Genomic DNA, 17,352 nt, shown 5'->3' with positions numbered 1-17,352 from the left:
CGATGCAAGAAAAATTCTTTTTAACTTCCTAGAACTTTCGTAAAAATTCTAGCCCCGATAAAAGTGAAGAAAAATTGATTTCAGCTTCCTGAAATTCTCTAAAAAAAAATTGAAGAATGTTGAAAAATTAATTTTGGCTTCCAAGAGCTTTTCTCCACTGTATAAAAAATAAAGAAAATTGCAATTTAATCTTAATCTAACGCTCAACGGACGCACTGCGTCCGTTTGCAGGAAAAAAAATCAGAATGAGGCCGCGTTTGAAGTTTTCATATTTAATCACCATCTCGGGACACCGAGTGGTCTAAATAAAACAGCGGGAATATTAGTTTCTGACACGTAATTGCCCGATTACAGTCACGAACGTCTAATTAGCGAGGTCCTCTTCGAGCGCTGTTTAAGAATCGAAGGTACGCGCGGCGATTACTTTCTCCGGTGATTAACGCGGCAATTATTAAAGTTCCCCCCGGCTTTCTTAATTCACGAAACAGGATGCGAGCGTGTCTTGCATAAACATCGGGATCCACGTCCGTCGAATCCGCTTCAGGAATCGGCTGAATCGGTATCTCGAAAGTTCGAGTATGACCATCCTGCGGAAACTGATCGATCGTCTTAAAGAGACAGTTTATAAGTGAAAGTACTCGATGCTAAATTGTTACAAAGTCCGCTATCTTGTATAACACCGCCTCGACCTATAAATTATTCGATTCTTATCGGGAGTTACGGTTCTCGATTAAAATTTAATGTCGATCGATCGCGACTCGTATTTCCGAATCGTTTTGCAGATAAATCATTAGCAATTCGAGCCGCGCGCTTTAAGGTGGCATTACTGTGATTAGGAAATTAGTGGTTCCTTGAAGTAATTGAAATCGGTGGCTTTGCCGGCTTCCGTTATCGGTAATTCAGGATTCGAACGATAGACTTCTGAAGTTTCGAGACGGTCAAGTTTTTGCCTGGAATTCCGGGTCGAGTCCTGGCGGGATCGAAGGATCTTCTGCCTTCGATCGACGTCTCGCGATCTATTGCGACTTGAAAGGAGGACGCCAGCCTTCGTGGTCTATTTATCCTGATCTGTTGCGTCAACGTCGCGTTCGTCCGACGATTATAATTAACGGCCGAACTGAAACCGTTGGTTGGTGGGAGGCTGGAACAAAAATTTAATCATTATTGATCTGTAAGAACAATTACCAAATATCTATAAACATACAGTAAATAATAGACTGCGGATTTTGCAAAATAAAATTGTCATGCAGTAATTGTGATCCATAGTAGCTAAATATAAATTTATTTTTCTTATTAATAATTTTGATCTTTTCTTAATTCATTCAATCTTTTCACTGTTTTATATTTCACCTGCTGATAAATGCCATAAATACATAAAATCCGCAGTCCAATAGTAAACGTTGCAATTGTCAAATTTCAATAGCGTTTCCATCGTATTTTTATTGCAAGGTGTTGTGTATAAAATTTTTTTTTATTGGGATGAAATTTCTATGAAAATCCGCAGTGCAATAATGAAAGAAAACGGAGAGGTTCAAGATGTTAAAAGCGAAATTTATTTTGTTTATCGTGTAATGTGCATTTTTGTAGTATGCTCCTGAAAATTGTAAATAAAAATTAGGATGTTGAGAATTTGAACATTGTTTTTAACTTTTATTGGGTGCACCAATTGTGCAAATTCGGGGTTAACGAAAATATAAACTTTATCACCTCAACAATAATTAATTCTCCACTGTCCAGTTTGACAAATGACAAAGGTCGTTTAAACATTCCTTACAATTTCTTCTTTAACCGTGATGACTACTGTGGATGTTATGCATTTATGACAAAAATGCATAAGTTAAATTCAAAATTGAAAAGACATTAGAAGAATTTAAAGATATTGTTATAAAATTTTTAACTTTTCAAGGCGATTAAAAGGGAAAATATATTTCCATTAACCTTTAGTTTCTTCCAGTTGCGTGGACAATGTTTATTCCGCATAAAGATACCTGATGATCTATAATAATTTACTGTTATGCTATTAATGTAAACACAAAGTTATTACTCATTTCCACGGCGATTCAATGATATAGTAATTCAATCACAGATAAATACAGAGTACGAACGATATTCCACAGAAAAAAGGCATAATGAACTGATGGAACAAGTTAATCGTGGACTTGGCAACGTACTTAGGGTTGACGGGTTGCTGTTGGAATCATTACAAATTCTTTAATGATCCACTGACACGATGCACTGGATAGAAAAACCTGTTCTGCATAGTTTTTTGTTGCTCCAGCAAGAATAGAAATACGAGACGAGCTCGTGAGACGATCGTCATTGACTGGGAACGACAGGCGTGACAGTATGAATTATTTACACTGTAAATCTAAGAATTCGATCTCCATTTGGATGCTCGAAATTTCTTCTGACGTGTAGCACAAGGATTATATAATTGAATTTTAAAGAGGACATGATTTATATGCAAGATTAGGTGCGCATTCTTTCCGAGAGTCATCAAGAACAACCGGAAACCTACAGAGACACGAGAAACAATGATTCTCGCGACGGTAACTGAATAAAACATGTTAAAAATGATTTTAATATTTCCGTGCATGTTAGTAACGCGAATTTATTGCTTCGCGTAGAAAGTTCAGTTTCTTATTCGCAGTAAACGCTCCTTGTTACGAAATATTACGTTTCTCGCGAAAATCGGGTTCCCGAGAGATCTGCTAAGCGTGCTAATTAATCATTCACCATTTGCAGCTACGTTTAATATTCGTGTCAATGCTTTTGACGCTTCGAGCCGACAGATACACCTACGACTGCGTTTATAAACAAAGAATTAATTAAGAATTGAAAGCAATTTCATTTTGAAACATTTTACGCGTCTATACCAATTGCGAAAACGAAGCGATTACTCATGCGCTCGATGTTTCGATTTCAACTTTATCGCAACCAAGGCGCTCGGTTCAGAACGCTTCGTCCTGCGATTTTTCTTCGGTATTGTGAAACGATGTGTAGCCGGGGAAAAAATAAAAAAAAGGGGGTATAAATATTCATCGAGATGACGGTTAAACGGTCGTAAAATCGGAGGAAAAATCGACGTCTAGGTTTCGCAACGCGCGAAGAATTGCTTTTCGCGAATACGACGGTGAATTTTCGAAAGGCACGACCGAATCAGGACGAAGCCTGGCCGGTTTGAAAGGATACAGATGCGAGCAGGTGACCAGTAATTTCGCAAATCCCGTCCAAGGGTCAAACAACGGTCTAAACGCGGTAAAAACGCCGGCTTTCTTTCACGAATGGAAAGTGAATGGCCTTCGAAACCGGCGCCCGATCGCCGAGCGACATTATTATTGGAAAAAAAGCATGGAAAATACCGTTTAACCAGTTATCTGCTACGATTTAGATCGACTCATTCGCCGCGTTGCTCGCTGACTGCTCGGGTTTACCGTTCAAACTGGAATCTTTGAGAGACAACTCCATTCGAAAAAATCACGTGTAAAGAAGTCGAGGAAAAACGAAGTGTGCATAAAGTTGAGCAAATTGGCAATTACAACGATTAAGGAGACAGATAAGCCGATAAGATATTACGCGGAAAAAAATCAATTTGCTGGAAGTACAGTTCCTGCGACGCAACGTTTCTTGATCGTGCGTTGAAGTCACCGAGAGTCGCGCGTTACCAGGCGTTCAAATCACCGGAACTAATCCGCTTAAATTGATTATGCGAGGTTAGCGACGAGAGTTAGGGCGATGAAAGTGATCTATGATGATTGTGGAGGGTTGTAGCTCTCGTTTAGAACAAAATATTTAAATAAATTATTTCTTTCTTCGCAAAGGTGAGAACGAGCTCGTACATCCGTTGTCAAGATTCATTCCTGTGTAATGAAAAATTTTCCTCTCTCCATGGAAACTAATTACCTACAGAAATTCTCCCCTAATTTTTATATTTGACAAGTTAGTCGTCAAAGTGGGAATTTGTTTGGAAATGTAGCCTTTGTCTATCGTTATCGAGGTACCGTGAATGTTCACGGTGTTTTGTCGCTTTTCCATCTTTTTCACGGGAACCGCAAACTCTTCCGCGACAATTTCGCACGCTCGCTGCACCCGTTTGAGAAAATGAAATCGGGGAAAACGGATGGATCGATTCTGAAGTTCCTCGATCGCGTAAATCGCCGATTAGCGGGGGCTACCGGTAATTCGCGGGTACCACCGTGACTTTCACGGTTCGATAACGCTTATTGCCAAGTGTACGGGCAAGGAACCGGCTGGGCATTGCGTTGGCGTGTGTGGGTGGTGCCGCTCGAACGGAAGAACGCGATCTTCCGCGGTTATTCATAGGTCAAACGGTGAAATGTACTTTCACCTTCCAATACCGGAGACAGTTACGCTCTGTGGGAAATACGACGGGAACTCCCTCCGCCGTTCAATAACCAGGAGGATTCTCGCGGAAACGGACTTAGCATAAATCCCAACTGCGTCATTATGCAATCGAATCCGGTAGATCGCTAAATGCTGTGTGACAGTGATACAGGAATCCAGGGAGATCAATTAGAAACCGATCTTGATCGAACAGGAATAATCATTGATCCTATCTCATCGCGTTCGATTTGAATTGCTTTCATTTCGTACGAAATGTTCTCTCGTCCTTCGAACTTTCCACACGTAATCTTCCTGTAATTTTCATATGCTTCGATCCAAAAATTTGAAAAAATTACCTCGTATGTATTACAGTCTCTAGAATATGACTGATTTTTTCCAGATTTTTTGTATGCGATTTAATATAAGATTTTCGCGTGAAACGTCCCTTCTCGCCAAGACAAGAGTCCAATTCACTTTTGGAACGATTAACAAGACAAATCATAACAACTTCTTTATCTTGCAATCTAAAAATCGGAAAAAAATTCCGTAAGACACAGTACCGTTCCTAATATGTGTCTGATTTTTCTCAGAATTTTCGCGTGCTATTAGACAGAGAAAATCAGTCGAATAGTTTGCCAATTCAAGTTTCCTTTATAATAACCCTTCCGGCCGAGATCTAAACTCAATCCCTACATCTCTATTTTCATAGTGATCTAGCGAATTCTGCATCAAATTAGCAAGACATTGATGTGAAAAATTCCCAGAAAGAACGATCACTTTCGCTGGTTCCAACAAGTATAAAAATCGAACCGTAATTCCCGGGTAACGGGAAGAAGGTTTCACGTAATGACGTCAGTGCATGGTATTTTTTGCACCGGAAAGTTGACTCGGCATGAATTTCGCAGGAACCACTGATGCAGCGATTAAATGCAGATCGTGCGAGCTCCCTAGGCGGAGAGAGTCGATCAACGACCCGATCCTCTCCTTTTCGGGGCGGGTCGCGATCGTTGCGTCACGCGCGAAATCGCATCTCGTTCGCGAAGTTGAACGACAGCGGAGCCTGACATTATTTCCTCCCTTCCTCTTTCCCGGATCACGTAATCGGCGATCTCATAACGCGTCATGCACCGGTCGTCCACTCATGAACACGCGCCGCCACTTACGCACCGTGTCGCGGAATATTTTCGCCACGTAGCATTTCTGCGAACATTTCCGACCTCTTCCGTAACGGAAAGGTGCGGAATCGAAAGTGACCGGGTTTTGGAAAGTTCCTCCTCCGATTTTTTGTTCTTCTGGAGCAAAGATCGATTAATGAACGAATTTTGCGAATTCCTTGGGTTCGCAGGCCTGTATTCTATAGCAAGCTTCATTGTTGGGTATGGGACGTATACTCCGAAATATTATTTAAGGCAATTCAATGCAATTTGTGCCCATGAAAATATTAGACAGACTCGAAATCGTTTACGTCTGTCATGACAAAGTTTATGAAATTTTTGTTTTGTTTGTAAAACTATTTAACATAAAATTTACATAGATGTAAATAATAGTTTTACCGATGGAACTGCAAAAGAATTTTTTTTGAAAATCGCTTATCACATTTTCAAAAAATAACATTGGGGATTGGAATTTCACTACAATATTCTTTCGATATTAGGCAATGGATCGGGATCAGCTTTCGTCGTATTTCGGATGAAGAAGACGGAGAAGAGGGGATAGCGATTTTCTTATTTCGAAGTAAAAAGCATCGTCTTATATCGGAATAAAATTATACGTATTGACTCACAAAACTCACAAGAAAAAAAAATGTGACATCCTCAAATGCACAGAATTTCCGAAAAAACACATCGTATACCTACTTCTCATATGTGACGAATTAAAATACACGAATAAGCAACTATCATAAAATCAATCATAGACTATAATATAGTACAATATCTCGTCTTTTCTCCATGCATATTTACACGTTTAAAATGGACGAAAGTTTTGTTGAGTCACTTCACGAATAAAACGATCACAAATGTGACTCGTTTTACTTGAGGGCCGTAAAAAGGGAAATCGGTTTTATATAATTCATTATGCACATCGTCCGGTTTTATTTATTCCGGCGATTGTTGCCCTTAATTCTCCGTTATGCAACGCCGCCTTTGGCCGCCTCCGCGTTCTTCTGGTTTTGATCATGTTAAAAGGTTTCGGCTTTTATGTTCATCTTTACGTAATCGGCGATCGCACCTATCTCTTTATTCAGTTACCGAACACTTTTTCTCGGCGACCCAATTTTTAGATTACAAGATAATTAATCCGGATATGGGCATGTGACGTAAAAGAGCGTGCGAAACAGCTTGACGTCAAACTTGAAAATCGGATGGACAGGTGTACGAAGGTGACAATCGGAACAGGAGGTTCATATGTCGCGGTTTTTTGTTAATAAACAGTTACTATTGCGGTTGATCGATCCAGGTCGAGTTGAAAGTACGATGACGTGTTCTGCATCCTTGGATTATCGCGCCGTTTGTAGGAAGTAGTTAATTGTTTGCCCATTTCGTGTCGAGTCTTGCGTGACAACTGTCTAATCGTTCCGTGACACCTTATTAGGATCTTTTATTGCTCAGGTGAATAATGATGCTCGAAAATGGTTAACGATCATTTTCTTCGTTCTATGGTTTGTGATCATCTAGTTCCTCAACGTTCCGAAATTAATGGATCGATTTCTTCTATTATTATTATTTAACGGAGAGATTAAAGGTCTATGAAAATGGACGACAACGATTTCCGTTTTTCGTTGATTCATGATTGAGTCTACTTTGTCAGTGTTTTAGATTTGATGGATCATTTCTTCCAAGGATTCTTCTGCCATGATCTTACAAGGACGAGAGCAACGTTGTAAAATGAAAATGGTCAATAATAATTTTCTTTGTTCTTGGAATTCATGACTGTTATATTTTTTCAATGCGTTGCAATCAATTGACCATTTTTTAGTTATTCTAGCACAAAACGAGCGAGGCATCATTTTTATTATTTACAGGATGATATAGAGGGTAACGGTGTATATTTCTTCCAACAGAACAAAGTCAACGATAACATAGTTTTTCGATTAACTTATGTAGGGATATTGCATAATTATAAATTCAAGGACCACATGAATTGACATTACCTATGCGAGTTTTATAAATAAGTGTACAAACAACACTTGTATATTTGTCGTCATGTGATTTTCCTATTTTCATCCTTCCCCTTTGTACATTTTTCAGAATACATTATAGGGCGAGAGATTGATAAAATAAAAATTGAAAAATTAGGGTACTCTTTCAAACTTCTTGCATTCCGCACACCCTGACAAAATTGGGCACATCGGACACGTCAGCGGAAAAATCGCACTCCTCGCGTCGATGTTCCGCGAGTACTGTTGTTTTGTGTTAGTCGAGGAGGGGGTGTGAGCCGTGATGGTGCAGCTTGATAAGGGCTTGGGGCACCATAAGAAGGGGGCGATGCTGGGGCTGCCGGAGCCGCGGAGGCCGAAGACGCGCCCAGGATACCCATTATCGCGTTAATTAGGGAGGCGACTATCTTTAAGATCGCGTTTAGTATGTCATTAACCGAGGAACCGAGCAGGGCGATTGGATTTTCCCCCTTGAACGGCGTCATGGGCTGCAAAGTTCAGAAGTTGCATGTAGTTGGGGGTACAGTCCCGATAAGCATCTCGATCGTGTCAATTTTTATAAGATTGAAATCTTCTTCAAGATTTCTAGACTCCTATTGCGATGACTTTCATGGCCATAATTATTCGAACGATTTTCCAACGTTATGTGTATCGAATTTTACTTTGAAAAGATATTATACATTATTTAAGCATTGCTCTTTCACTTTTGTCTTTCTTGTAACAATTAATACACGTCAAACATAAATTGACATTTGTTTTCATTGTACGTCACAAAATAGTTACTGAATAGAATATGTTTTTATATATTTTTCTCATCTACATATATACTTAATGTATATTTGAATCCTTGAAAGCAAAATTAATGTAAGTAAAAAATGTTTGATTACACGATGTTGTTCTGTCATTCGAATAGTTATGAATATTCACAAACCAAATTAAAATTTAATCTTCTACGTGCAGAGAAACGAGAGAAAAATAATTGTAAGAAAATACTCGTGCTGTTAAAACTGTTAATGAAAAAAAAAAGAAAAGTGTTCGAAAAAAAGTAGAGTATGATTACAAAATCAACTCACGCGACTAGGCTGACCACCATAACTGTAAGAATCGCCGCCATAGCTAGTAGGTGCTCCATAGGAATCCCTCGGCCCACTGGAGCTAGCACTGGTTCCAGAAACGGACCCGGCAACAATAGCCTTAACAAGACTCGTAATATCCGACCCGCCTCCAGAGTTCTGCAAACATATCGAAAACGATCCAACGATTAATCTCCCAACTCGTCATCGATCCTCAAACTCGCGTACAAAACCGATCAACTCTAAAATCGATGATCTCAACGTTACCGTCGAGCTTAACAGCTAAAATCGTATTAGAAAAACGTTGATCTAAGACAATGGTATATACGACACTCATTTAGTTTGCAAACGGTCAATTTATTAGCGATGGACAACGGTTCGTTAACAGAAAATCAATGCGTACTTTGCTAAGACTAGAGACGACTCCTGCGATCAAGCTCTGGATCATCGACATCTTGCCTGGGCCCGTCTGAAACGTCAACAATCATTCACAGAACGAACTGCAACATAGATAACATAATCTACGGGATCATCTACAGAATCGGTTATATTACCTCGCTCAAGGGACCGCTCAAATTCGTGATTAGGTTGCCGGAGCTGGATCCACCTTGTCCTGGTGCCTGGAATCGCAATGATCTCCTCGTTCGCGAGAAATTAACTATGAAAGCTTCGGTTTACTCACATTGCTGCTCTGCCTGCTCAGAGGAACGAGCAAAGGACCGGACAACGGTCCGACCAGAGGTGCGAGCACTTGAAGAAGCGGCGTCAAAATGGCGACCGAGTCCCCCATTCCTTCTGGGCCCTGGAACAAATCTCCTCACTCGATTACCTGCTCTTACCTGTCACGTCCCTCGCTCTAAGTTGTAGCTAAACAAGCAAACAGCAGCTGGACAACTCACTCCGCTGATCTGCAGCAAAATGGGCACCAAGATCCCAGCGACATCGATGCCAGGATTCACTCCGTCGCCCTAAAACGCATCGAACATTCGCAAGTACAAGATCCAAGACGTGCACCGTTCAAACGTTTCGAAACTGAAAGGATTGAGGATTACGTTCGACAGATCTTCAAGCAGAGGGATGCCAACTTCGAGGACATTAGCGAAATCCGTGTCGGACTCTGGCTGCAAGAAACATCGGCTATAGTGATCTCCGGTTCATTAGCAAACCTCCTCTGAGGTAGGTATAATTTTATAGAAACGAATTAACAGTTCCTTTAGGTGAAATCGTTAACTGTTAACGCGAGGTCTATGGTCTTACGTCGCTGAGATCTTCGAGAACAGGTGCAGCCAGCTCGAGGAGATTGATGAGGGCCTGCACGGAGCCACCCTCTTCCTCTTCATCAGAGTAATCGCTCTCGTCCGAGCTGCTCTCGTCCGAACTGTTGCTCCCTTCATTTTCCTCCGCGTCATCTTTTGGATTGCTGCCTTCGTCTTCTTCGCTCTTCTCTTCGCTCTTGTCCTCGCCGCTGCTGTTTCCATCGTCGTCGTCGTCCTGCGAATTTGAATTTCCCGCGCAGAGGGATCAGAACGCTCGAGACTGAGGTGCCTAATTGTGCGCGAAGGGTTTCGATTACGGTAGTACGGAGGATATTGAACGTACCTCGAGCTCCTGCGCCAGAGACGTCAGATTACGTCTTCCTTGTCGCAACTCAGACTGAAATCAACGAATCGGTGTCAATGAGTCAATGATTTTACACCGTTCTTCTCCTTGTCGAGCAGCGGCCGCGAACAATCATCGACTTTAAAAAGCTAATCTTTATGGGATCAATATAGAAACCAAAAAATGGGAACCATGATCCAGGCACGTGACAGTTGAAAATTTCGGTTCTTCGTGAAGATCATTTGTACCAATAATTGTTCCTAACTGTTTCAATCATTGCATAAAAGTATAGAACAGTGTCATTTTCAGAACCATTTCAAGCCCAATAGCGGTAACAGCGATGTTTGCTGCATGTGCGATGAAAGTCGTGATTCTTTTTCACGCTACAGTGAATTCTCGATATATGTCAACAACACGGGTCTTGCCAGCGACATATATCGTCCAGGAGACATACCCGAGTCGTGTTATGTTTACACTCCTCGGCGTCCGAGACCTCTCGAGCTTCGTGGGTATACCCCGTGGTAGTGGGGATAATTCCGCGACGTTTATCATCCAGGCCTTAGCGACATATATAGAGAAATCACTGTAATCTGGCACGGTTTGATAACCGCTGAGTAAATCGCGTTGTTCCTCTCTGCACGAGCGAGCGTACACGTTTTTGCACGCAATCCTGCAATCGATTAAGTTTGCTGTTGAAGAGAAGTGTGTCCCCGAGCTGATTCACCCTCTATCTTTGATTTGTGCATTTGATTTAGTTCAACCGATCGTTCAGTTACTATTACTGTATTCAGGCATTGTCTCGACTATTTTGCAAGTAATGTAGAAATTAAACGCACAGAAGATATTACACGATTTTACGAGGTAGACCTTGAAACACTTAACGCCGTACAACCACGAACCACAATCTTCGAATCTAGCTGTATACGTTCCGCTTTAGCAAGTCATATTATGTAAGCACGTCCTATTTCTCATCCCATTAGCGCCGAATGAAACCAAGTCTCCAAATGTTACTCTCATCCTAACCCACATTTTAATTCGAGTTTGAAAGCGATTATCGTGTTGCATAACTTCTTTTATGAGCATGAACTAAGAATCATCAGCTTATGTAATAATTACACCGGCAACGTAGATCTTTCCAACTTGGTAAGTCGTTTAAAGAACAATCAACTATGAACTGCTTTAATTAAAAACAGCTATGCGCAGTAATATACCGTTACCAACATCTAACCGTTGAACGCAAAAGGTGCAATAAGTGGTTGAAAGCAACAAATTACACTCTCCACAACTGCTGCCCGCGATCCCTCAGAATGCATATCTTCCAAAGCTACGTTAAAAGAACTTTCTCGCCAGCTGAACAATAGTATCCGTTGAGATCACGGATCTTTTCATACGACCAAGCATTAATGTCCACTCTGGCGCATCTTCTGCCGTGGGACCGCGGGAGCTACACATACAGATCGTACCTAATTTCCTTAAATGCATCCGTTTAACTGTACGCCTTTCACCGCTCAAATTATCTGAAACCACAGCTCCCGTTCTTTTCCCTGACCCGAACCACTTTGACACGCGCGCCGTTCCTTTCTCTGCAGTCTACTCCTCCCCGATCGCATTACTTTTACTCGACTCTCTCTATCAAACTCAGCGGCGCCTGGAAATGACTTAGCTACTTCTGGGCTGGGGCTAAATTAAAACTGGATCTCGACTAGGTCACGTTAGGATGGGGATTAGATGTACTAACCTGTGCTGCTTTCGGATAAGCTGTTCCGAAGTTGCGAAACGATTCAGTTGGGCATTCGGGATCTAGGATGTGACTAGGTTAGGCATATTGGGTTCAGGATAAGTTAGGTTAAGCATTCTTGGCCTGGGCAATGTCTGAGTTAGGCATTCTTGGTCTGAGAAAGCTATATTAGGTCTCAGGCCTCAACTAGGCTACCTCTGGGTTAGGCATTCTTGGCCTGTGCAAAGTTTCGATTTGGCATGCCAGATCTGGGACAGTCCGAATTAGGCATTCTAGGTCTGGAATAGGTATACTAGGTCTGAGCATGGCATCAACTGGGCTACGTCTGGGTTAGGCATTCTTGGTCTGTGCAAAGTTTGGATTGGGTATGCCAGGTCCGAGACAGTCCGAATTAGGCATTCTAGGTCTAGGGTAGGTATTATATACTAGGTCTGAGCAAGACCTCAACTGAGCTACATCTGGGTTAGGCATTCTTGGCCTGTGCAATGTTTGGATTGGGCATACCAGGTTTGGGACAGTCTGAATTAGGCATTCTAGGTCTAGGTTAGGTACTCTTGGTCAGTGCAAAGTTTGGATTGGGCATACCAGGTCTGGGACAGTCTGAATTAGGCATTCTAGGTCTAGGTTAGGTACTCTTGGTCAGTGCAAAGTTTGGATTGGGCATACCAGGTCTGGGACAGTCTGAATTAGGCATTCTAGGACTGGGATAGATATATTAGGTCTGAGCAAGGCCTCAACTGAGCTACGTCTGTCTGGGTTGGGCATTCTTGGTCTGTACAAAGTTTGGATTGGGCATGCCAGGTCTGGGACAGTCTGAATCAGGCATTCTAGGTCTTTGCTAGGCATACTAGATCTGAGCTGAGTCTGAATTAGTCATACTTGATCTGGGCTAGTTTTGGATAAAATATTTTTCGCCTGGGCTGCTCATACTAGGTGTGAGCTAAGTCTGAATTGGTTGTAATATGCCCGAGCAAAATCTGGACTAGGCATTCCCGGTTTAAGCTAAGTTTAGTCATGTCTAAGTTATGTACGTATGTGATAAATCATGTTGGACCAAGCCTTAGATCTAACTGGATCTAAGTCTGAATTAGGTCTGATGTAGCGCTAAACTAGATCTGTATTAGATCCTTCCTCTCAACTGTGTCAAACTCACCGGCTTCGGAGGGTAAGTCTGCGGTCTTTGGGGATAAGTTTGCTGCGGCCTCTGGGGATACGTCTGCGGTGGTCTCTGGGGGTAAGCCTGCTGTCTCTGAGGATAAGACTGTGGCTTAGGTGGTGGCGTAGATTCCTGTCTGGGTGGCAACGGGAACGACAATGGCGGCTTCAATGGTGGGGGCGAGAGATCCGCAGACAAACTATTATTCGCATTAAGACTCTTCTTCCTCATCTCAGCGAACGCCTTAATAATCTGCGTGAGCATCGAAGGCTTCTTGGTCTTCTCCTTCTTCGTCTTCTGCTTGCTCGATTCTTCCTCCTCCTCCTTCTTCTTCTTCTTCTTCTTCTTCTCACTCTTCCTGGTTCCATTCGTCTTCTCAGTCACCTGACTGCCATCGTCGAACACAACGTTTATCTGTCCTGACTCATTCATCACCGTGATGTTATTATCGAAATAAGGTGGGAAGGCATCAATAGGATCTCTAGTGGGTACAGCAAACTGCCTTTCGTTGTCTGTCCTCAAGGTCGTCGGCTCTATCGTAGCTTCTCTCGTGAACGTGATCACAGCTTCAAACGGAACATTCAAAATCGGTTTTGGGAGACTTGTGAAATTCTTCCTGGTAGCTAACTCTAGGCTCTTCACTGGCAACGGTATCTCCTCGCTGAAACTGACCGGACTGATCGTGGTGTACCTCAAATCCACCGGTAGGATTCCTAAGTTGCTAGTCACGTTCCTCTCAACTCCATCGAAGAAGTACCTGGTAGCAAACGAATCGCTGGGGAACCTGATGTTGTCAGTGGTAGTGGTCACCGGCAGGTATGTCCTCGCTGGTGGCACAGCCTCGGTGTTGAAAGAGTCAATGTTCTTCGGACTGAAGGGTCTAAAATCCGGGAACGTTGGCACGAAGAACTGTTGACCGTTCACCTTCAACGCATTCGCTACGTCGAAAGTCCCCTTGATCAGGGATTCCTTGATCTCTGGCCTGGCCAGATTAATATTCGCCGTGATCTCTAGAGGACTATGAACAGTGGCATGATCCGTGATCCCCAGGGTAGCAAAGGTGGTTGGTCGAATACCAAGGAAGTTCTTAGCGGTCAGAGGACCTGCAGTAAAGGCCTGCAAGCTAGGATTAGAAACAACTTCCTTCCTTGGCGCAGGAGTCACGTTAACAGTCACCCTATTCCTCTCAGGGTACCTATTAGTATCCTGGATCTTGAACTCCGCGGGATTCTTATTACGCTCATGATTCCTCACGTTCTCGGCATACCTGGAGGTCTCGAAGGTCTTAGCGTAAGCCTTCATGATCCCAGCTTGTCTAGTAGGATCTAAGTTCTTGAACCCAGAAGTCTGGTAGCTCTGCATCTGCTTGTAGCTACTGGGGGTCCTGGCAGGCTCTGCAGGAGTCTGAGTAGTGTCCTTAACAGTTGTCAGGGTGATGTTGATCCTGGACGCCATCAGACCCATCACATACTTAGCCCAGGCTACCAAGTCGTCTTTCGTGGCGATCTTCAGTGGTAGTTGGATCTCTAGGATCTTTGGCACACTGGAGAACCCGTTTCCCAGATCTCTAGCCACCTCTGGCGATCTTTTCACTGGCGGTGCTGCCATCGAGATTACCATGTGCGTAGCTACCAGAGCTAGCAGCGCGGGAGCTGCCGGTACTCCTCTAAGTAAAATCATTTCAGGGAAAGGTGTCCCGGAGTTATGCCCAGAATCTCCTTCAGAACCTTCGCAGAGGGTCTAGTGGCACTTCTCAGTCTTCGCTGAACATTTCCGTCAGAATGCACCGCGCAGCGCATCGATCACTGGACTGACTATCAGATCTGGAAATTCTTCAGATCTAGGAATCGCGTCGCGAGGTCCCCATGCTGGGAAAAGCAGAAAATTGGAATCGTTGAACGCGACCGGGAAACTGATCGGTACGACGAAAAAATGGCCGCTTTATAGCAATCGGAGGACCGTCCGCCCCTTTCCTTCTTGATCATCGAAGCCTGCACTTTTCCCGACTATTCCAGCCTGGATATTGGCATTCATAATGACAGTGCATCCAGCAATATGCGTTCACTTCCGCCGTTGCGTCCGATGGTCGATGCTCGAGCTGCAATTACCCGATAAAGCAGCGATGCGCAGCCGACGCGACGCGACGACAGCGTCAGCGTTTCACAAGTGCATCGCCTAATCTGCAGAATGTGCGGAGTGCAATCGTGTCTGCGATTTGTTAATCGAGGCTGCGGAGGGAATACGTGGTCTTTGGAGGATCCACGGGTCGATGAGAATGTCGATGATTTTCTGATGCGCTTGAGTTGATGGCTTGAGTCAGGAGAGGGTTTTGTAAGGTTTGATGATTTTGGGTTTGTTCAGTGTCTCCTTTTATTTCCCAGGTTGTTAGAATACATTGCAATCACATTGATTAACAGTGAAATAAATTCTATTGAAACTCAAGATTAAATATCTAAGTAAAATTTTTCAATCGCAATCCCATTCTTGTTCTTAACAGTGCGATTTTCACATCCACTGCAGCAATCATTTAATTGTGAGTTATTTTAGTCAGTCTCAGCGACTGCCATTCGTGGCAACGATGCCGTGACAAATAAGATTATTACAACAAAAATATAATATAAAGCACACCAGCATCGAACTGCAAAACGACCAAGTGAAAGAATTATTAGATTCGTTAGAAATAAAACGAAACCTCGACACTTTAACGAGCAAATGGACTTAACAACGCTAATTGTGAAACGCTACTCCTTTCTCTCGGGAGATAGTGTACACTATAATTGACACTAAACGCTCAGCGGCGTATTAATGAGTTTCTCGTTGTCCAAACTGCCTGAATTAAATCTGACCTAATCCTGAGTAATAAAAAACGGTGTTCATCTTTTCCACTACACGGTAAAGTCTCATTAGTAAATTCCTGGTTAATGGACTCTGATGCTGAAAGTCCATAAAACAATCTTTACTATGTACAAGCTTATCGAGTAATTTTTTTTAGAGATTTATGCAAGATTTTTATTACTGAGATTGTTGGAGTGAATGGTTTCAGATCGGAAGGAGAAGAGACAGAAGAACAGGGCAATCCCTTGTTGGCTGCGACCATGATCGCGATCTTGGCATTCTCGACGGGCAACAATGAGCTCGGCACTCGGTGAATGATCTCCCGTTACGATCATTAGCTGTTTCCAGCTAGGAACAAAGCAAGGACAAGTTTAACGCGCTCCCACGCCGATGAAAGTTACCATGCTGGTTCGCTGCTGTTTATTAAGTCAATCATGCGCGGTCCCCAGGTAGATTAAAGGTTCTGCTTCGAATCGCATTAAGTATGAAGGCTGGGGACCACTTTGGAACAGGTACGAAACGGTTGTCAATTTATGGTCCTTCGTCATTTTCAACTTCTGGTCTTGTCCGATTTAGAATTCATAATTTAAAGGTATTTTTATTTGCCTCTTGAGTTTCTTTCGAGTTCAAGAAGTAAAAACACGTTGTCAATGATCGTGTGAATTGTGTTCATCTGCGTTATGCTAGGTACAGCTGTGTTTTCTCAGGTTTGTTACTTGTTGAAGACATGTTTGTCAATTTATGATCGTTCATTAACTTCTCATTTAATGTTCCATTGTAATTGTACTTATATTATTTCTCCCTTCAATTTCCTTGCAAAATGGGAAATTAAAAAATTGTTAGTAATCGTGTGCTTTTTGTTTCTAATTGTTATGTTAGGTATAGCTGTATTTTCTCAGCACATCCTGAATTTGTTAGGTGAATGCAACATTTTTAGTCTTTCTATTCCGTTTAATCATCCGCCTTTTTATACAATTGTTTGTTCACCATCGCCTCTAAATAACCAACTTCGTTATCGCCTGGTAGCACATCTCTTACGTCAAATAAAAAGGAATTCGAAAAAACGACTCAAACGTTTGCACACACCTAACGCAGAAAAGAATGAGTCTTGGAAAGAAATGTCTCCGTACAATGCCTCGTTTCGGACATAATTGAATATGATGATTTGTCTCCGATGCACGTGCTAATGCGTAGGAAAAGTTCCTTCATCACTTACACTTTCTACTTCTTGTAAGTACTAACGCATACGCGTGAAACATACTTTCAATATCGAATGTGTCGGAAACGAAGACTGGCATGGAAAAATTCTTTCCACGTTTCCAACATATCTTTCCATTCCCTTTCTAATTCCATAATTTGCTCACATTCGATGGTACAACTTCCACCCGTGGTGATTAAACTAAACTACTATTTTTATTTTTATAATTTCATTCAGCGTTTCGCTGCGATT

The 17,352-nt window shown here is 42.3% G+C and overlaps 1 protein-coding gene across 1 annotated transcript; it reads right to left on the bottom strand.

Annotated features, from left to right (window-relative positions):
• Positions 1-7,701: 7,701 nt before the first annotated feature.
• Positions 7,702-14,747, bottom strand: LOC143353011 (uncharacterized). The gene is made up of 21 exons (XM_076786104.1): positions 13,065-14,747; positions 12,943-13,015; positions 12,842-12,893; positions 12,578-12,758; positions 12,107-12,159; positions 11,912-11,984; positions 11,565-11,617; positions 11,448-11,523; positions 11,201-11,259; positions 10,956-11,104; positions 10,758-10,843; positions 10,351-10,437; positions 10,174-10,227; positions 9,832-10,065; positions 9,627-9,695; positions 9,474-9,542; positions 9,257-9,376; positions 9,124-9,194; positions 8,978-9,041; positions 8,575-8,733; positions 7,702-7,971 (listed from the first exon to the last, which is right to left on the bottom strand). The coding sequence occupies exons 1-21, from the start codon at positions 14,745-14,747 to the stop codon at positions 7,702-7,704; spliced, it is 3,735 nt and encodes a 1,244-aa protein (XP_076642219.1).
• Between the last annotated feature and the right edge of the window lie 2,605 nt (positions 14,748-17,352).

Source organism: Halictus rubicundus, chromosome 3 (genome assembly GCF_050948215.1).
Source record: "Halictus rubicundus isolate RS-2024b chromosome 3, iyHalRubi1_principal, whole genome shotgun sequence".
Lineage (NCBI taxonomy): Eukaryota > Metazoa > Arthropoda > Insecta > Hymenoptera > Halictidae > Halictus > Halictus rubicundus.
The sequence above is the reverse complement of the archived record's forward strand: the minus strand, read 5'-3'. Positions and strand labels throughout refer to the sequence as shown.

Excerpts from the sequence above, each read along its gene's own strand:
- LOC143353011 (XM_076786104.1), bottom strand. The coding sequence starts at position 14,747 with ATGATTTTACTTAGAGGAGTACCGGCAGCTCCCGCGCTGCTAGCTCTG. Across the intron at positions 10,438-10,757 it reads TCAAACCGTGCCAGATTACA|TTAGGAACAATTATTGGTAC; the intron begins GTGATTTCTCTA and ends TGATTGAAACAG. Across the intron at positions 9,377-9,473 it reads TTTTGCTGCAGATCAGCGGA|GGCCCAGAAGGAATGGGGGA; the intron begins GTGAGTTGTCCA and ends GATTTGTTCCAG.